The 22,385-nt window shown below is 38.4% G+C and overlaps 1 protein-coding gene across 2 annotated transcripts in view; it reads right to left on the bottom strand.

Moving 5' to 3' along the window:
• Positions 1-22,385, bottom strand: part of LOC134744610 (leucine zipper putative tumor suppressor 2 homolog) — a 135,370-nt gene that overhangs the window by 100,679 nt on the left and 12,306 nt on the right. For both annotated transcript variants that reach the window (XM_063678478.1, XM_063678479.1), the window contains exon 2: positions 17,615-17,703. In XM_063678478.1, the coding sequence (XP_063534548.1) occupies positions 17,615-17,689 (75 nt within the window). In that variant the 5' untranslated portion in view covers positions 17,690-17,703. The remainder of the gene's footprint in view (positions 1-17,614; positions 17,704-22,385) is intronic.

Genomic DNA, 22,385 nt, shown 5'->3' with positions numbered 1-22,385 from the left:
CGATAAATTTCGTATATTTCGTACATTTCAGATGTATCCGGATGCGTACGCGAGAGTAAACATAACTTTTTGGTAGACTTCCAACGCAATATACCTACCGGGAATTTAAATACAAGGTGCACCGGGGCATGTTCGAAGGCGGGATTATTTTGAAAAAGGGCTAAACTTCATAGAAGGACTTTCTAGCCTCTCTACTTTAGCAACAGTGCGCAAGATGCCTTCGTAAGCGTTGAAGTATGTGCTGCCAAAATTATCCCGCCTTCGAAGTAATCCCAATACACTTTAATTTGGTAAACGTATTGACACTAATGACCTCTATTGACAAAACAAATTTTAATTTAAAAAAAATGTCCTAAAATGCACATACCTACAATACAAATACAAAGAGTATTGTATGCACACGTCAATAAAAGAAAACAAAAACACAAGCAGGCAAAAACCTATACATACTTTGTTTTTCTGTAATGTTGCAAGCTGTGCTAGTATTTAACTACAATTCGTTTATTAAAAAGCTGAATCATAAAAGAATTTATAGTTTAAATTGTGCAGCACAAATAACCCACAGAAGGAAAAATAAGTGACCAATAACCATTGCTAATTAATTTAATTTAAATAATCACAATGCGTGAGGGGAGATCTTGTAATGTATGGGAACGTCCTTCAATTACAATTCAGATGGGGAATTGTTATTAAGCACACTCGTACTTTCTTTTAATTATATACTAACCTACAGTTTAACAATAAAGAAACAACCAATTTAAACAAAGTTGTGGTAAAAATTCAATACACGATTGGAATCCATTGTGTTTTGACTGACAAAGACTTAAGTGTTATTTTTTGAGTGAATGTTGATTGTACTATATTCATCGCTTTATATAGGTACGTAATATTCAGTATATAGCCTTTTATTCCCTAATGAATGACACATATCCTACACTGTAAGTTTATGTTTCCTGTACTTTTATAGAGTTACAAGCACTAATACAATACCATGTGATAGTACATCTGTTAAAAAGTATGTAGTCTGTGTTGTTCCTGAGTGGTCAATTGCCAAAAACACGGCATAGGTATAGGGAATGCAAAGCCGAATTTTAATTGTATGACAAAATCGAATTTTAATAGAAATAAAAACCGGTTTTGCGTTCCCTAATGCGATAGCAGTTCTATTGCCGTATCGCCCATACATTTTTCCCGCTTTTATTGTGTTTTTTTTTTTGAAATACGGCAATATTCTTGTTTTCTCTTTAAGCACGACAATTTAAGACTGTACACGGCAACCCCAAAATTCGACAGGAATAACAATGTTATGTATGTATTCTCCATAAAAGAGCACGGCTCTAATGATCATAATTAACAACAATATATCGGCTTTAGCAACTTGGGACATCACTGAGTTAATACTGTTTTTATATTTTAACTTTCCTGTTTTGATTACACAACTGTTACATAAAAATCATAAAATACTATAAATTCTGTCAGTGTGGTAACCAGATGTGAATTTCACAAAAAAAGCTCCCTCTTTACATTTAGAGTGTAATAACAATCGGTCGTGTAAAAAAAATCTATTTCATTTAAAGACCTGTTTGAATAGCTTTCAGGACTTTACGAGTTCTTCGGGATGCCATTGGGACTAGCACCGGCACCTTGCACTTGCACTTGACCCAGTGTCCAATTCTCATATAAACTTTCGCTGCGCAAGCGGCCTTCATTCGAGCCACAGCCGCGGGCGGCTTTCGCGAGCTTATCGGACGAGGAGCCATCTATGTGTCGATCCAATGATCACTGGTTCAAGTTTTAGGTTGTAATACCAATTCGAATCTGTACTAAAATTATAAATGCAAATTGATGTGGCCATTATGAATGAATTTTTTCGTGAAGTGTCTACAGTTTTGCAGGTATTCGAGTATCAACTTTGAAATTCATGAAATAAAACAAGCGAACCGAACCGAACCGAACCAAACCGAAGACAACTTAACTTTGAAATTGACAATGACTGTTCATCCATTTTAAGTAACTTTGTATGCCTCATATCATGGTAACAGATACCGTTACCTTTTCAAAGCTAAACTATTTGAAATGTAAAAAGCTTAAGCTTTTATAATCGGGTGACGGGCATAATAAGCTCCTTTGGAAGTATACTCCCTAGGGAAGGGAGGAGAAATGATGTAGACGGAATCACACGGGTGAAGGCGCCATTACAGCAGTTTTTTCTACATTTGCCACTGCCACAACCAGTACAACCACAACTTTAATGTGAAAATGTAAACAATCTTACAAGAGACTTGGACACCCGTAGCTTATAGACGCGATTTACAGACAACATAGCTGTTCATAAGCTAATTTTACACTCGCGCAACGAGTGTCAGAGTACGAGTACCTACGCGGAGCGCGCCTATCGTGACTAAAGCTCATGCAATGTTAGTGCTTGAAAATGGAGACCTAGGCTTGCCGAAACATGTCGCGCGAGTGACTAAAAATACGTGAGTTAAACCGTAAAATTAGTTTAATATTAGTATGGGGGACGACGTATAATAAATAAGTTGCTGGTCCCTTAAAATATAATATCCACTGTTCATCAGTACCTGGCCACATGTCGGCTGACCCACTGTGGGACCACTTTCGACAATCGCCTGTTATTCTTATTTGTTATCGCTTTCACCTGATTGAGCGAATGTAAAGCAAGATTGACAGGCAACTAGAATATGTAATGGAAATTATGTTGGTGTAATTATGTAGTGTACTCGAAATTGCCTACTCGGAATGTTGCCATTGTTGCCAACAACCAACAAACTAAACTGAGGATTAGCCATTTAATAGGGGATATTACTGCAATGTTTTGCCAGCAGAGTTCACCACTAGCCTTTTTAGTAAACCATAGAGTAACTTATACATACTGTACCTTCAACAGGTACGACATTGATGCATCAAGGCGGTTTGTTTATAGAGGACCTACCGGGAAACGCGAATCCGAAATTTCGCTATCTGCCTCTTTATCGCTCGAATATAGAAGAGTGACAGAGATGTTAGATAACGAAATTTCGATTTTCTTGTTCCGGGATAGACCCTCAGATTGTGGTAGTGGCGCCACCACGCAGAGTTTCGAGTAATATTCCCTATTACAATATTACAAAGATCTTGACCACTTTAACATAAATGTTGTTAAAAAATTGATTGTGATTGCCATAAATAAATAAATCAAGAAAATAAAGTTTTTCTTATTGATGTATTTCCGCCCCTTTACAGGTTCGGCAACCGAAGCAGTTATTACCTACTATAGTTGCCGTTTTTAATAAAATCCGAATATATTTGCAAACTTGTGAATCGTTCAATGACCCCCCGTTATTATTCGTAATAAAAGCATTACCTGAACCCATAGAGATCCCATTGCATAATAATACTTAATGTGAAAAACATTCAGATGCCAAAGGACAAACAAGAAGTGAAATTAGGCATTATGCAACAGTTACGTAACAAATCATATTCAACAAAACACTGCACAAATGAAATACGACGGGTAACACAAACTTAAGTTTACTGCTAGTGCACAAAAAAATGGTTCGACACTCGTGCAGATCTAGTTTTTTTCAATGGTAAAGTTATGTTGGTGGTTTATTATAAAGAAAAATCGCTCTAGACAACCTTTTCAGTTGTGATTGCGCTATGCTATGTCATATCAAACAATACTTTCGCTCTTTGGTCCGAGTTGAAAAAACGCTTTGAAGTCCGTTCACGATAGGGTTGTCACTGTTGTCAGTAGTGCAGAACGTTGTTGTGTAATAGGGTTGTCAACAGGTGGTTCATCCTAATCCTTTTGGTGTCAGTTGTACCCTGGCATGTGAACACGTTTGTTTTTGTCATCTGATTTTACTTTTCTGTCTGCAATTGCCATTCACTATAATAATGCCTATTTAGTTTTGTCCTAAAATGCAACTTTATTTTATGATGCAGTTCTATTCGGGAGCTTTCAAAGGCCTCACGGATCCTCCATATGTAAAAAAAAGCTAAAAGATGTTCTTGTTATAATATATCATTTAAAAAAGTGATTGATTGCCTTTTGCATGATATTTTGTAAATATTGCATGTTATTTTGTGTGTTAAATAGATACTTAACAATACAGTGCCCTGACAAGGTTTGTGGTGGACGTACTGTTTTAATTATAAAACCTATTGTAAACAAAATAAATAAATGAATTATAAATTTTAAAACCTAGTAAACAAAGATTAGATATTATTCCGTTCTTACATAGGCAGCCCTACATCACCAATAACAACCACTTATTGTGATTCAAAATTTCATTACAGGCTTTCTCTGCACTGGGTCAAATTGCGTTCCCATGGTCCCTGTACGTGATCTAGGCGAATCAATCGGAACTGAGGAAACCTGGTTTGTGATGCATGGAACTAGCTTTCGGAAAATCTAGGTATATCTGCAGTGAGATTGTAAACTGCACGGGCTCAAAACAGACAGCGAATGACCTTAATGTCAGTGAGGCGGTCTTATTTATGATATAGCAGGCAAAAGAGCAAAAGATGGTAAGCGATTATCGTCGCCCATGGACATCTGCAACACCAGAGGAGTTGTAAGTGCGTTGCCGGACTTTAAGATGGGAGTACGATGAGATGGGATCGGAGTGAGATCTAGTAGAATTTTGACGAAGAAGAAGTTTGACGTTTAAAATAACACTTCCACAGTCTGGGCTATCAAAATCGCTGCCAGCTTAGCTTGGTCTAACTCGAAAATTTTACACATTTGCTTGGACAGTGATGACTTTAACAATTTTTTTTTACTTATCAATTTTAACTTGAAGTTTTATAAAATCACAGAAAATGATCCTGAGATAAAAATAAGAAAAAAAGTGTGTGCGTTAATTTTTACGCGCGGTTGAAGTAAAACTTCTTTGACGATGACGTTTATCGTTATGTTGGTACTTTGACGTGTGTCCTATTGTGCGTGTGTCACTACTGAGCTTTACTTCCGTCAGAAAAAAAATCTGAGTTACCCTCTAGTCGCGCCCAAAAAAGTTTTACTTCAAAAAAAATACCTAGTGCTATGTTCAGTTACAACTTTATATATTCTTTCGAACCAAGTACAACTTTTAGTGTTTTTATTGTTGTCAGTGTCATTTCCCAGTTTTAACCAAGATCAAACCTTGTGTAACTGTCAATCATTATGGTAAACAATTAATGATCATTTTACTGATTAATTACATGCACCGTCGACAATGGTTGTCAAACATTGGTAAAAATGAGTGAGGTTAAGGATTACCTTCGAAATTGATGCGTTTTAACGTGGGACGTTGCAAAACCTATTGAAGAATATTTTGTAATTGTTACGAGTAATTACTACCTACAATGGATGACTGAAACAAATACCCACAAGGTTTTGGCAATAATTCATTTTTCACCACCCCAGGGTCCCGTTTATGAAAAGTTTGTAGCTTGTAATATTTACAAGTGGAAGTCCCTTTCTAACGAAAGCTGTCAAAAAGGGACTTCCACTTTTATTACAACCCACAAGCTTTTGATAAACGGGCCCCATTCGTCATAAACTTATGAGAAAGTTGCAATTTATCAGCAAGATTGGCAAATTAATAACTAATAAGATGCCAATTTCGAATTGTTTCCGCATGTTGGCTAATGAAATTGACTTTTAAGTGATGATTTTTAATGATAAATATTTAATAGCGTTCATTTGGATTTTATTTGTAATGTTTTAGTGTTTTCCTCGCATTGGTGTGGTGAAAACCTTTGTGTTTCACTCGGTAGCAATTGTTATCGTCGTATTTCAGTTTTTATTTTTCTGAGTAAAATACTTTGCCTAAAAAACACCCACGATATTTCCGCTTATTCATTTCTAGGATTATTATACATACCTTCTTCTTCGTCGTTCTCTCATGACTGAGGATCGTGACCAACAACAGAACTATGTCCCTCCATGTAACGCGATCAAGGGCTATGTGGGCTGCCCTCTACATGGAACCACATGCTTGTTTAATGGAATCCGACCATCTTGCAGCGGGTCTTCCTCCAGCGCGCTTGCCTTCAACCACAGGGCGGACACGCTATACATCAAAAATCACTTGCGTTTCTATGTGTGAACGGCACGTCTGTACACGCGTCATGCGTCATAGTGTGTGTAAGTGGCTTAAAAACAGTACTGAGCGGCCGGGAAACGGCCGTCAATCTGCTGTCGCGGGGCGAGGTAATACGAGTCGGGGCGGGGCGGTGCGTGGCCGTTCTGTATGACACTATTACTTATTCTGTGCTTCAACTTGCCCAAGTATGATGTCACGTTATGTGCCCAAAGAATCTGAGAGCCCTCTCCTGGCAGATTGTTGAGAGTCGTTTGGTGACGATTATTACTTCTTCTTCTTCTTCTTCATTTCCTGTTACCCCAGCAGGGGGCCCCCAGGGGGGGGGGGTGTAGGGCTCGAATCTTGTTCATCCATTGACTTTGGTCTTGGGCGGCTTGGGTAACCTCCTCCCACCCCATCCCCAATACACCCAGCTCTTGCTCCACAGAACGACGCCAAGTAGATTTAGGGCGACCATGTTTCCGCTTGTCGGGCATCTTCCAGGTCAACGCCACTTTGGATAGGTGGGTGTCAGGTTTCCTGAGGATATGCCCAATCCAATGCCATTTCCGCGTCTGTATCTCCTTGTGTACGGGTGCTTGTCCGGTTATTCTCCATAAGTGAGCGTTTGTGATCCAGTTAGGCCAAAAGATGCGAAGGATTTGCCTTAAGTATTTGTTCACAACACAAACGCTTGGACTATTATTACTTAATAAGTAGTAGTAATTCTCGTAAATCGTAAAGGTAGATACACACTGGCGTTAATCTATAGCGCCTTAAACATGTATGTATTTCACACTTTCATCATAAATATTGGTCATAACGTGAGAATTTGCATATTCCATTGAAAAATAAGGCAACATGCACTTAAAGCCGACCATTCATTATATTTATAGATATTAATATCCACATCCGGTATCGGTGGGAACCGGCTAAACACAAACAAATAAGATCGTTATTTTAGACTCCATTGTAATAATGTTAAGGTTCAAGTAAAGCTCCATAACTGGACTGCAGTAGTAGGTATATGAAGAGACGAATAAATTTAAAAACTGGTAATCTAAGAAACAAAGCTCATTCTCACTTTCTTGACACGTGGCAAACCAAAAACAAGCGGGCATCTCACTCGTTTTTGCCCAGAACGTACAAGTTGTGGAATGAGCTACCTTCTGAGGTGTTTCCCTTGCGCTATAACATGGGGTTTTTCAAGAAGCAGGTATTTAGGGTTCTCAAAGGTTGGCAACGCATATGTGGCTCCTCTGATGTTGTTTATGTCCATGGGCGGCGATGACTGCTTCCCATCAGGCGGCTCGTCTGCTCGTTTGCTTCCTATTACCTCCATGCATGATTTTTATTTTATTTTTGTAATCATAATTTATACCTTACAGAAAACCGCAGCCAAATAACACTAGACCCTACCCTACTCATAGAGTTGTGTTCCTGGCGATGAGTTGTGTTCCTGCCGATGAGCAGAGCTCAACGAGGGTGCGGTTAGAGTCGGCAACGCGCATGTAACTCCTCGGGAATTGCAGGCGTACATAGACTACGGAGACTGCTTAACATCAGGCGGGCCGTATGCTTGTTTGCCACCGACGTAGTAAAAAAAATGTGTGGTAAGGCAGAACAGTCCTTATTATTAACCCGTCTCTAGTACAAGTATATTGTACTGAAGTGGGGCACTTGGCCGCACGAAGTTGCTGACACACTTGCCGCTGACTAGTGCGCGCCCGCGGCGTTGCTTCCCCAAAGGCTCTGATAAGTCGGCGATTAAGCTGTCGACGTAACTAAACGCGGGATATTAGATATTGTTCATAAATCATCTTAATCGAATAAGTAACTTTAGTTTCCTAGAGGTAAGGCGTGTGACTTTCATTACTTTCATGTGGATCACGGGTTCGAACCCTTGGATTGTAACAAAGAGTTGAATAAACAACCTTTGATATTTACGTGGATGCTGTGTTAGTTTTTCAGTGAAGGGTGTCATCGGTAAGCCGCTACATATAGTATAGTTGGTCAAGCAAATCTTGTCAGTAGAAAAAGGCGCGAAATTCAAATTTTATATGGAGCGATAACCCTTCACGCCTACATTTTTTAAATTTGCCGCCTTTTTCTACTGACAAGAAATTTGCTTGACCAATTATATGCACTTAATTAGCAATTAAGCACTAACGATACCAGAGACACCAATAATAGTATGTAATTCAATGCCAATTAAAGCCGTGACCTTTGCACACAATGGATTAAGAGTAAAAAAGTTTGTCGTTGACTCAATGATACGTTTCGATGTATTGAAAATCAACGCTTGACGAGCAGGGATAAGATGGCCACGTAAAATGAAACGTTTTTTAGGGTTGGCTACCTTATACATTAGCTACCATGTAGGAATAAAACTGGACATGTACAAATATTTTTTAACAATTTTTTTTTTAAGTCCGACACGTCTTGACCGTAGGACTCATTTCAGGTTTTCCTGTAAGCTATAGGTAAAGATTAATTTTCTGTGTTTTGTCCAAAATTTTAGGCCCAGTAGTTTCGAAGATTTCGTGAGGGGGGAATGGTCAAATTTTGCCTTTTTGCTATGTATAAAAAAAAATATGAAATCACAATAAGCTCTTGCAAATAATATGTCACACGAGTTCACAAAACTTTTTGTTTAACTTTCTAGTTTACAGTTGCCGATTGTCCAGTTGTCTTGCTTACTTAGCAGTCCACGTTATGTCCTTTGTCATCAAGCGAATTTGTGTTGTTACTGACACTTACTGTTTCACAACATCTTTATTGTGAGTACACGAATTAAAACCTTCAGGTGTCAACCCTAGCTCTGACAGTGATGGATGCTTCGGTGCAGGTGGACTCTAATTGGCGCTTTGCATATGATTCATAACGCGCTGAGTCAAAGTTAAATGGAATTTGAACCTTATCTCATAAATATAAAGTTTAGTTTCAGATTGCTTTGTACATGATTCTCATAAAGCGCCGAGTTAAAGTCAAATGACTTTGAACCTTGACTTTCATGCATAAAGTTTAGTTTCACATTTAGGGACTACTTGAGTGCGCGTTCTAAAGTTTCAACAGTATCCTGACGATCATTTCCCAATGAAAATAAATTTTAAATACAAGTAGTTAAAGTTTAATTTTGATTGCAGTATTGAATGGGATTCGTATAGGCAAGGAGCTTTACCGATGCATCATGCAACTAATGAAGCATCGTATTGTATCTGATGATCATGTGGGGTCTAGTACTGTTAGGATGCTATTACCTATTAATTAATTTGCGAGTCCGCGTACTTTGGCATAGGGTAGGATTAAGATTAGAGTCCTTTGAGTCTCCTTTGAGACTCTAGCTACTCAGTTTTTCAGACTCTTATATTTATAAATTATAGTTTGTCAAAGGACTGTCTCATTTCAAACATAGACAGAGAGAATCATACTATCTTTGTCTTACACTAGTACTAGCACCCGAAAGAAAAGGATGAGTATATAGTTTTGTTTTGTTCTTATTTACTGACATTTTGGTTTGACCAACTATAAGTCCAAACGAGTTATTTTTAACTTATTTTGTAGAGACTTGAGTCCTTTTCAGCGAACTTACAAATATTTTTTTTCAATTTTTTACTTTTTTCGCAAAAAAAAACGAAATACATTGTCTTTGTGTAAAATTCATGTATTACCAAGAGTTTGACACTGACATAATAGTTCGATTAGTTCGTGACTTCGTAAACTTAACTCATTTATAATGTACTTTTTATAATGTTTTTTTTATAATGTACTCTTGACGATCATAATATTAATTCTTATATCTATATTGACATAATAATTTATAATGTAATGTAATATTATGAAATAAATTTTCTTTTTCAATTTAATTAAACATTAAAATAAATAAATATCATATCATATCATATCATATCATATCATATGCGTCATCCAGATCATCCTCGTACTGACATTGGTGCAAGCGACTCAGGGTAAAACTCAGGGTATAGATAAACAAAATCATGCAATAACGCCTATTTTCTTTACTGTTATTCAGATAAAAATTAATAATGAAACCTATAAAATGGTTGAATGAGCCCTAAAAGGATGACTCAGGATAGACCGGGCCGTGCCCGGGCCGTCGCGTCCGACATGTCATTTTATGACGGTAGATCGATGATCACGTGGTGCTTTCCATAGAAAATGAAGCGCCGGAAACTCCGGCCCGGCCCCGGCCCGGTCTAGCGTGAGTCATCCTTTATTCGGAGACTCGAGTCTAAGATGCTGTTAGGATACTTTAACATATAGGCGTAGAAAAGAAACACTGCGATGTTTTTATGAACTTATTTCCTTCTTCTGACTATTCGAAGGTATAATTATCACTTTCCCTTCCTTTTAAAATTCCGAATTTGCGAAAAATATCAATAACGTTCCACTTTCGCTGTTTAAAATGGCAGTTTGGCGGCTTTCGCTGATTTTCAGCACGCATGTCTAGATTCCGACCATAGATTTGACAAGTTTAGGTATCTATAAGTATAGTTTAGACCATGGGCCATCGATGTACAAATGGGCGCCTCCCCCCTAGAGAACAAAATTTCTAAATGTATTTCTAAATAAATGTAAATCCGCTTTTTTTGCGTTATTCTCGTCGGGACATTTATATTATTACTAAGACTCCGCTGTCTGTCTGTCTATCTGTCCGTCTATCACCAGGCTGTATCTCATAAACCGTGATAGCTAAACAGTTGAAATTTTCACAGATGATGTATTTCTGTTGCCGCTATAACAACAAATACTAAAAAACAGAATAAAATAAATATTTAAGTGGGGCTCCCTTACAACAAACGTGATTTTTTGCCGTTTTTTGCGTACTGGTACGGAACCCTTCGTGCGCGAGTCCGCCTCGCACTTGGCCGGTTTTTTGAGCACTAGTTCTAGTCAAGACCTAGTTCTTCTAGTTTGTTGATAAACATCAGCTATAACCGCGAAAACCGAAATTCGCAAATTGCGGGGATCTTTCTCATTTACTCCAATGTAGATGTAATTAGAGTGACAGAGAAAAATGCCCGCAATTTGCGAACTTCGATTTTCGCGGTTATAGCTCAGATACCGACGGTACTGTCCATTAATAGTTTTATGGTTTTCCTATAATTAACCCGTTAGAATATAAACTTAGCGGTATTTTTATATCCTAGATTCCTAGAACATTGACTAGTAATAAATTAATGGAAATTGATAATTATAATGTGTTTATATATACATTAATTAGTCAGAAGACCATCTCTTATAGCGGTTTGTTTGTTAACAAGATTATTAAGTAGAAAGAGAAATGATCTTAAATTTATGCAAATTATAAACAATAGGTATGGTGTATGGTAAAGGCAAATATTAAAATATCGATACGAACAAAGTTCCAAAAATATGTAGGTATACACGACCTTATTATCCATATACTATTTTTGGCACTTTGTCGTCCGTATCAATATTTTATTATGCACGGAATTGGCGCGCGGACAGTACCTGGCTTTCCGAAACATGTCGCGCGGTTATGTTTAGGATATATGCCTCACGACAGTTTAAAGTCGATCGTATATAACATTAATTCTAAAACAAGTTATTATCTAAGTAGCATACTTGTCGTATCTGGTAGTATTATTGAACCTTTGTCACCGCCGACTCACATCATTATAGAGCCGCCGCCATTTTCTATAAAATAAAAGGCAAATAAGAATAATCTAAGGGTCAGCCGCCTGAACCGCATTGTCTTGGGGGCTGCCCTCGTGAACAAAGAGTGCTATGAAAGGGAGACACCTTGAGATGTTCCCATCGCTTTTGAAGCACAGGCGAGTCGAACACTATCTTTAATACGCTTGTGCAAGTTGCGGCAAGTTGGAGAAATTCTCGGAAATTTCAGGAAATTAAGAAAGCTTTCGATTTCGATCCCCACACAAAAATATGAGAACTTTTCGAAATTTTGGAAACTCCGATGACGCATCAGTAATCATTAACCATAAGTTTAACTTCGACTTATAGTTTCACGTTTAAAAAGTGCGAGGAGTTTTTTAAACGTCAAATCGAATTGCAGTCGCGAATTTTCGCTCCCAAACTCACAATCCGCACTACCAGTTTAAGAAAAAAGAAAGGGAAAAATGTTTTGAATGATTCACGGTTAGTTTCACTATACTTATATTGACCGGGATATGGACCGTGATTACCTTTTGTATTGTTTTTGACCTCCCGATATTATATAAAACGCTTAAACCGCGCGAAATTACAATATTTCTAGAGCATGGCTAGTCTGAAAGTTCGCGTCCAGGCTCTGCAAGTAAAGAGAGACACCTTAAATTGCATTGTGCATTGTATCGATACAACGAATTGTTTTACAACGTAAACGTGCTCAAAGTTTATATGGAGTACCCTTAGCAAAAGCTATAGCTTAAAATTATAGGTTGGGGCGATTTAAAATAGCTTTTATAGGTAAAAAAAAATGCACACTTCGTACGTACAAAAAGAACAGAGATCTCTTTGAAATCCTGTTGACTGAAACAATTTGAAAAAGTCCGTGACCGAATACAAAGGGACGTTGTGTACATTACATGAAATGTTATGGCGACGCTAGTGGGTTTCCCGTCTGTTTTAAAACAAATTTATGTTTCCAAAAGTACTTTGCTGGATGACGGGGCGCGTACCATTTATGTAGGTATAAATTAATTTGAATCTTTTAAAATCCTAAAAAAGTTAAATAATTTACCTAGTGAGATAGTTAATAATACAAGGCCGATTGGCAGTACCTAGGTAAGTGTATTTTATTCTTTTTTGACATGTTTACCTACCGAATGGATATGGATGTAAGAAACGACGATGTATTTTCTGATGTAAGAATTCAGATTTGTAACGTTTGCAATAGATTGCATTTCTAGCTTTAATTTATTACGTTGCTCATAGCCATCTTCTATTCGCGTTAGTAGGGCGCGTCAGAGCGCGCTTGCTTAGAGCTTACGGCGGATTTATGCGCAAGAGTTTAAGACTACGCTGCGCCTAACTTCGGCGTGATTCGTAAACGAAGTCGCTATTCTTTTAATCTCTTCATTAGCCTTAAGAGTTGGAGTCATACGAACCAAGCTACCGACGTACAATCGAAGGCTCATGAAATTTGACATGAACATTCAAGTACCTACGAGTATATCTATGTCTGGTACTAGTTTTCGTTGCTCGAAATTGTAGTATTACTAACAATGGCATTCTGTTAAACAAAAGCCATTATTTCTTTTGTGCCTGAGCGCGTGGCCTTTGTGCCTGAGGCTCACACACAATAGCCACGCGATCAGGCACAAAGGCCACGCGCTCAGGCACAAAAGAAATAATGGCTTTTTTAACAGAATGCCATTGTCAGTACAGGTAAGTGAACGAGCTCAGTAGATAGACCGCATACTATACAAGTTTTATATGTAAAACTTCTACTCGCTACCAGACATAGATATAAATATGTTGTGTAGTGTTCATGCCAAGTTTCCTACTGTTATTTAGGAATTTCTTTTTAAAATGAGAGCGTAAAGTCGATTGTATGACTCTTAAGAGTCCCCGGCAAGCTCGGCCGAATTTCACCTTCCCGTACAAACGGAGTTTGTTCTCATTTTAAAACTACGTGTTGGATTGTAATAAAACTTTGCACATACACAATGACATGAGGTATATCCAGGCCTGTAATTAGTTTAAAAAGCTCTAGTATATAAAACAAACGAAATAGAGCAAAAACAAGTTTTGTATGAAAAACTTAAATTCGTTGTATTTTTTTAACTATGGTATCTAAAGCTACATAAACTAATTACAGACCTATATATACCTTATCCTATTGTAAGATACAAAGTTTCAAAGCAATCTAGTTAGTCGTTAAAATGAGATCGTAACTAGGTACGTTTGTATGGAGAGCCGAGCTTGCCGGGAACTCTTAAGTTAAACTATACCATATTGTGACACCAAATGCCACCTTCAACCCTATTGAACAAAGGTTCTTTCCTGCGAAACCACACCTATTTTACTGGCACTGTTTTCCCAGTGTCAATCGCTTAGTGTTGACCTCTATGGAGTGGCATAGTAATACCGATAGAGTTTAAGGTTACCTGCGAACGTAGCCGGCGGGGCGATCCGTTCGCATAAATTGCAGCACTATGATAGCGCGCGGGTTTTAGCAAATCGTTATAGAATCAGATTATACGTTGCAAACTAGCCAGCCTGCCATCGCAGAGTATAACAGCTGTTGCACTTTTATATACCAAGATAATGATACTACGATATCACACAGACGATGATTTTAAAAACTGGGACAGTAGGAGTAATTATAGGCATTTTTTGAACTATGAACTACCCTAGTTAGTTAAAACTAGTAAATTCTGATTCAAAGATTGTAAAAAGTACGATAAATAAATGTTCTCACTTACATAATAACGCCTGGTAATACACGTAAGATGCTGGCGTCTACGATCTCTCCATAGCATTTGATTGTGTTGTGTATGATATACTACTACACAAGCCGAATCAATACGCTCTACGGTCTGTCCACAGAAGCTCTACACTTCATTAAATCGTTTTTAAACTTTAAAACTCATGAAGAGATTGGAAACGGAACTGAATTTAGCGTACGGCTAAAGCTTGGAGTTCCACAAGGTTCTCTTCTATCTTTCTAGTGTTGGGATTTTTTTCTTTCTTGTGGACTTTATAGTCTGTTGAATGGTACGAGATTAGTCATAGCAGTGCGCCATCGTTTACCCAGTTGTCTGTGGTCAGGAACTACGGCGCAGCTGCCCGAGCACCAAGCACCATTATTACGGCAAATTGTGCTCGATAGATTTACGAGCTGTCAACCCCTTATTTTGGCGGCACCGTAATCTAGGCAAATCGCTCAGCAACAATGTTACTTTACCGTAGCATAGTTAATGGACGATAATACTAAATTATACTACCTAAGTATTAAGGTAGGTGTAATGTGCGAACAACAAGACCAGAATACATAATTGTTAGAAGAAAGTTTTGATAGCTAAGGTGTCCTTGTTTAAGCGGTACAGTAATCTATGCAAAACGCTCAGTAACAATGTTACTTTTGGACAAACATCTAACCTCAATGTTATGTAAGCTACAGATTGTTTTTTCATGATGTATTGTCTGTTGGTGATCCCAAATAAATAAATAAATTAAAATTACTTTATCGTTAGCGTAGATCAAACTAAATTAGGTCTTAAGTAAGGCCTAAATATAATATTACGAGATAAAACGAGAATAAGTGATGACAGCGTTACTTCAGCACCAACCACTTCAACCTAAAATATACTTGTTATATAATGTGCTGTTATATTTGACATCGAATGCAACATATAAACAAAACTGTGCAACACTAAGTTGTATCAGTGTTGCTCCACAAAAGTTATCTGCGCTGTGGATGTACCTTGAGAAGATTCGCTCACCATGTCCCAGTAAATCTTTATTTCCGTATTAAGAGCAGATGAAAGATTTCCTTAAACACGCCATTGATCACCTTATTAACCGTCCGATACCGTTTGATTTATGGTATACTTAAATTTCCTCTCGTGCCGTTACTGCTTAATTTAATACCCGCGACAGTGATGTTAAAGTTTCTTAATTGGCAACAGTTAAACATAAGTCTACCACGTTACATATTATGACCAGTTAGATTTAACCGTAGTAGATTATATAATCTGTGGTAGTATTAGGTAGTAGGCAGTAGACATGTATCTAAAGTCAGCATCAAAAGTAGCGGATGAGACTACGTGTCAAAAGTATCTAACGTTCTGTAATAGCTTTATTAAAAAGGATAGGTACTTATGTCTCTATCTTAAAACTATGAGGTGGCTGCAGATACTACTGGACACGAGCTGTACCTACAGAATATCTCTATTTGTAAAACAGGACACAATTTTCAGGACATTTCATTAGATAATGATGACTATTGGTGACCAAACCTTGAAATTACACTTTATTACTTGAACACGTCTTTTATTATTTTTATCACTGATTTTACTGAATCCCAGTATTAGGTCTACTAAATCATTGTTAATATATGTACAACTAAAGTCGTGTCGGAAATATGATACCCTAGGTAATTTAAATAAAGCAAAAAATATATAACTTCTGGTCTGTAGGTAACCAATAGACATAAGAATATTTATAGAATTTATTAAGAAAATCAATATAAATCGTAACGCACCAAATACTAATGAAAATTTGCGTACAACGGATCTATTAATGTTATGGTAATAGCGCTAAACTGGTAAAATGGAACGTGCCCGCGAAAATCACCCAATGATATCTGATCAATGTTACTTGCAACGGCATCGTGTGGGCAACCTGAGAAATGCCCAGGAATCTTAATTAATTAAGTAATGAATGACATTTAATTTTGCCATGTCACAGTGGCGTGTCGCCATCATTGGAGTCGGAGCAAGCTAACTGCATGGCAATTGCAATGAAAATATGTATGCCATTTATAATAACACTCTCTTACTTTGTTTTATTCAAGTCGGTGCAAAATTAGCTTAGACGAACTCTAGACTATGGGAAGTCTGTTAGAGTTAGACCAAGATAAGTCTGTAACTTCTGATTCGTCTACTCGTTTGCCTCCTATACCATTAAAAAAATCTGTGTTCTACCTATTGCTAGCCAGGCAGTATGCAAATGTCTAATTCAACACCCGACCACAACACGGTAGAAGCGGCGGCCGTCGCGGACGCGACACGCATATTTCACGTTTTATGCGACTAACACACATAAATATATAATTGCTCGGTTCGGCGATGCCGAGATAAGACCTCATTTATATTCATATGGCATTATTGGATGTGGAAATAATTTATTGGATTATAATGGATGGAAGGAGCTACTTTCGTCGGATTAAGAGTTTTGGATTTTATAATCTTCTGTCTACGGAATGATAGGTAGCAGTTACACCCACGACTATGGCTTAAATACATATAGATTTTTCGGAAGCACGGAATCTGAGGTGCCATTATTATTGACGAAGACGGGACTTAATAGTGTATAATTAAATTTTAAAATTACCTCTGACGATTCGAGAACGGCATTGTCCCCGTGGTCTCGGAGAAGACTGGGTAAAGTTGACATCAACATATTCTAGCTGCGCGAGTTTTTCGAACTAACCGCACTTAGTCTTGTTTATCAACTTGAACGTTTTCCACACCAGGGATATCACTCGGTCGACAGACAGCACTAAAGATATTCGGTTTTTCAAGTGGCGATATTATTTTCCGTTTAGAGTTAGACCAAGATAAGTCTGCAACGATTTTGATAGCACACGCTGTGCAAGTGTTATTTATACGTCATAATTTCATTGAAGTTTGACGTTTAAAATAACACTTGCACTGCGTTTGCTACCAAAATCGTTGCAGACTTGTCTTGGTCTGACTCTAGGAACATTTGACTGCATTCACTGTGGGTGAGTGTGGATGGTGTCTGGGCGATTAAGTCACGTTAAAGTAAATAATAACCCATAACCAAGTTGGTAATAATTGCGGTAGAAAATTAGAAATACGTACGTTGCCGAGGAAGCCGCTGCAGGGCTGTATAGCCGGCGGCGGCGGCTCAGGAGAGCCCGACCGCTGAGGGCCCATCTCACAACACCATGCTGAAACAAAACAAACATGCATTATTAGGGAGGACAATTTTATAGTCCTTGAGAGACTCCTTAGGTGGCTAGGTTGAACGGTCAGCTGCAGAAGTCTTGGTCAAGGCGCGGATAGTCCGGCGGTTCCTCTCTCTGCACTTCTGCAGCCCTGACCACCGGCAGCTTAGGCCCTGCCCGCCTCGCTGCTAGGCGCCTTAGTTAGGTTTTCTATAATGTGTTTATATGTATTTAGTATTGTTTATGTATATGCTTTTGTAGTTTACTTTTATAGGTACTCATATTATAAATAACCTAAAGGGGCCCACTTACTATCAGTCCGCCGGACAATATCGGCCCGTCAGTTGTTCGGAACTGTCAATTTTTTTAGCTTATGTACGGCTGCAACTCCAGAGGAGTTACAAGCGCGTTGCCGACCCTATAACACCGCACCCTCGTTGAGCTCTCTGGCAACCCACATGGCAACCTTACTCACCGGCAGGAACACAACACTATGAGTACTTGAGTAGGCTCTAGTCTTATTTGGCTGCGGTTTTCTGTAAGTTGGAGGTACTTCCCCAGTTGGGCTCTGCTCTAGATCTGGAATGACATCCGCTGTGCTGTACCCTACCACACAAAGCGAGATGACATTCACAGTGCTCATACCTCTCTTTCCCGTTGGGTTTTTAATTTGATAGACCTGCGAAACTCTAGAATGTCAAATGTCAGCCTAACGTTTATGATAAAACTCGAAAAACATGCCAATACGGATGTATCTATTGTAGCCGTTGGCGTCGAGGTCGTTTGTTCACCCGTCTTATTATAATAATACAATTTGTAATGAGGAGTTTTAGAATGACGGAGGGTTCCTCGCACAACGCATCACTGCCGTACGGAAAAATATCTCGTAAATACTGTAACTACACTATGCGCCAATTCTTGGGTTTAGGTAGGTTCAAGTTCAAAGTTCAAATATACTTTATTCATGTAAGCCTAGCAACAAACACTTATGTACATATGTATATATTATCTTAGGCTAATTATCAGAGCAATTTATTGATGTTAATATTATTCCATAATAATATTGAATTATTATACGGATCAAATTCTTAGTATTAGAATTTCACAAATAGATCGTCTAACATTAAAAATTGTATAAAAAATACGCGGGAATAATAGGTAAAGCGAAACTCGGGCTTCTGCGTCTTAGAAACTTTTTTATCAAGGAAATTGACAGATACAGCGGCGATATCAACGACGCCGCAGTGATGTCGCAACAGTCATGCAGCTGCAGGTTGCTATCCGAACGTCACCTTATTATTTACTCCGGCATCGGCAATATCGGCATTATGGCTCCTCTACACGATGGCCCAGCGCTGGACCAGCGAGATGGCCATGCGATGGTTGAGAGCATGCACCATGGAATGGGCCAGGTGTAGATGCGTACGCACCATCGAACCTTTAATGTACGGACGAAAAACCAACATTGTGGCCATCCTATCGCCATCCCGCCGCGCCATAAGCCATCCTCTCTACACGCTGGCCCATCTTAGAGGGCCAGTATCATTATACTTTGCCCATCGTGTAGAAGAGCCAATATGGCCATTCTTTTTTATTCTAGCGGCGCTATATTAAAAAACTTACATTAGAATTCCCTATTTATATGTAGATTAGTTTCAGTTTCACCCCATATTGATATGGACGGTAAAATTCGCGCATAATAGTTAAAAAGGTGATAGAAAGCCGACAAACCGTCAAAACGATGTCTACTCGTACGTGGGCGTGGAGAAACCAGGCACAATGTGTGAGCCTTCCTACACTAAACTCTGGTGTTACCGCTTAGGTCAGGCACCAAATTTAATAAATTTAACCTATATGTATACTATATACTGTTCATACCTCATAAAGGAAAATTTGAAAAATGTTAATATTGTCTTCGGTTACCGCGATAGTTACTCATGAAATAAAACTATGAAAACGGATTATATCGCGTAAATTGAATTTATAATACATCCCGACGTTTCGAACCCTTTACAGCGTTCGTGGTCAACGGGTGACACGTCGGGATGTATTATAAATTCAATATACGCGATATAATCCGTTTTCATAGTTTTATTTCTTGAAAAATGTTAACAATAACGATATACCAAACAGTCCAAACACCGTAACAAATGTGGTTAATAATTAATTTTAGAACATACTCGTATTTATTCACTTATGGCGAATAGGTTTTGGGCCAAAATCACTAAGGAGTGGGAGCCCGAAAACTCGAATCGGGATCGTGAGATGGCGGGATGAACTGGCCTCCTTGAAGGAGTGGCCAGACACAGCACTAGTTAGAGATCGGCGGAGAAATTAGGGGAGGCCTCCGCCCAGAATTGTGACACGACATATAAATAAGAGAGAGCTATGCTCGGGGTTTCTCTGCGTGATAGAGTCAGAAATGATGATATCCGCAGTAGAACTAGGGTCACCGACATAGCTCGCAGAATTGCAAACCTTAAGTGGCAGTGGGCGGGGCACATTGCTCGCAGAACTGATGGCCGGTGGGGCCGGAAGGTTCTGGAGTGGCGTCCGCGTACCGGAAGACGAACTGCCGGTAGGCCTCCAACGAGATGGAGCGACGACCTGGTGAAGGTCGCGGGAATTCGGTGGTTGCGAGCGGCACAGGATCGGTCGGAGTGGCGAGCCTTGGAGGAGGCCTATGTCCAGCAGTGGACGTCTATCGGCTGACATGATGATAATGATGATGATGATGATGATGATATAAATAATATCGTTATCAATTAGACGGTTTGTCTATGTACGGTGGGTGCCCCAACTTAAATACCCACGTCGCCATACTATATTTAATCGTATAGAAAAGTGGATACTTATGTTAGGGAACCGACTGTACCTAATTAAATAACCTGGATAAATGTTTAATATGTCACGGATTCCTAATGAATTTAGCTGGAGATTTCTGTATTGTAAAATAACGTTGGTTAAAAACGTTATTTCATAATTAAGAACTCTATCAGTCTAACATAATGAGACGGAGTATAAATTCACTGACATAACCGCGGACAGTAAGTAAGTTCATAATTCCTGGCCTGTCACGAAAAATCCTGGGGGTCTAACCAAGATAACAATCGTATATCGACAAACGCCGATCGAAAAAAATGCATCAGGATGACAGATGTAACGAATCGTCAATTAGTCACGTGATCATTTCCATGCATACATTGTTTCAATTTAGATTAGCGTTTTCTACCAACGCCACAGAATAAATAATAGTACTTGGTACAGAAGGTTCACTCTAACAAAACGCGTCTATTACGACAGATATGACCGCTAGGTGGCGCAAGCGCGAGCAGGCGTCCGTTCCGTAGCGGCGCACGGCAACTACTATGGCTAGACACCAAAATTGGTGTGGACCGCATGTACTTGAGCGACACGACAAAATCGCGGAGTGAGCCACGCCTGCCAACGCCCTCTAGGGTGTGGTTACCCTAACAGCTGGTTGGTGACAATAAAATGACCTTGAACACTGACACCAATAGAATGCCCAATAAATTAACATCTGTGTATTACTAATTCCGGTTTAACGGCGGCAGTATTAAGCAAATTCGAATCTGACATCAGAATGATATTTTAATCATGTTATTTAGTTAAATCACATTTAGAAACGGGTCTATCGCGAATTTATTTTGTTACCTTTATTTACCGACGTTTCGACACAGGTTTCACTGGTCGTGGTCGCAATAAAGGTAACAAAATAAATTCGCGATAGACCCGTTTCTAAATGTGATTTAATATGTGTTCAAACCGCGAAAGTTTTAAATGTTATATATATGTTATTTAGTTATTGTGCATTTCGCTCGTAATTTGACCGTGTATTAGTGCAGGTGAGACGCAAACAAAATAACATGATTCATTCAAATATCGTTCTGATGTCAGTGTACGTCTGAATTGGCCTGTATTTCCAAATAATAGACAGCATTTAAATGTTAAACTAATAAACCTTTGAACTAAAGGACTGATTTAGACTAATACCGATAAAATTGGTAGTTGCAAAATGGGTTTATTTATATCAGTACCTATTCAGTAGCCATTTGCGAATTGGGACAATAAAAGAGTGGCGAAATTTACGGAAATTATTCAGAACGATTTATTTAAGTTACATATTAGGTATGCAGTTTATTTCAATTTAAAATTAACTTTAAGTACATATAATATTGTCTTCGGTTACCGCGATAGTTACTCACGAAATAAAATTATGAAAACTTAAATTATTAGGGTTCGAAACGTCGGGATGTATTATAAATTCAATTATACGCGATATAATCCGTTTTCATAGATTTTGAAGTACATATACCTACTGTACTAAAAGTTAATTTGACTTTTATGAAACATTTGGTTAAGTGGTTATTATTAGTGGCCAATAAAACAGAGATAGTCAGCTATCGGTGTTAATAAGTCGCTATTTTATTGATCGGCCTTCTAGAGAAAATAATGTCAGCCGTTTAATGACTCGATATAAAATGCATAGAAAACATAGTGGTGTGACTGGTGGGTCCGACACAATCGCAGACATACATATAGTGTCTGGCATGAAATCTACGCTAACGTATAGCTAACACTATCAAAAAATCTTTTTTCTACTCGTCGACTGTAACCAGCAATACGATTTCGTATACCAAACTGTAATTGCGTACTTTTCATGT

The sequence above is a fragment of the Cydia strobilella genome, chromosome 10 (genome assembly GCF_947568885.1).
Source record: "Cydia strobilella chromosome 10, ilCydStro3.1, whole genome shotgun sequence".
Classification (NCBI taxonomy): domain Eukaryota; kingdom Metazoa; phylum Arthropoda; class Insecta; order Lepidoptera; family Tortricidae; genus Cydia; species Cydia strobilella.
This window is presented reverse-complemented; position numbering and strand designations above follow the sequence as displayed.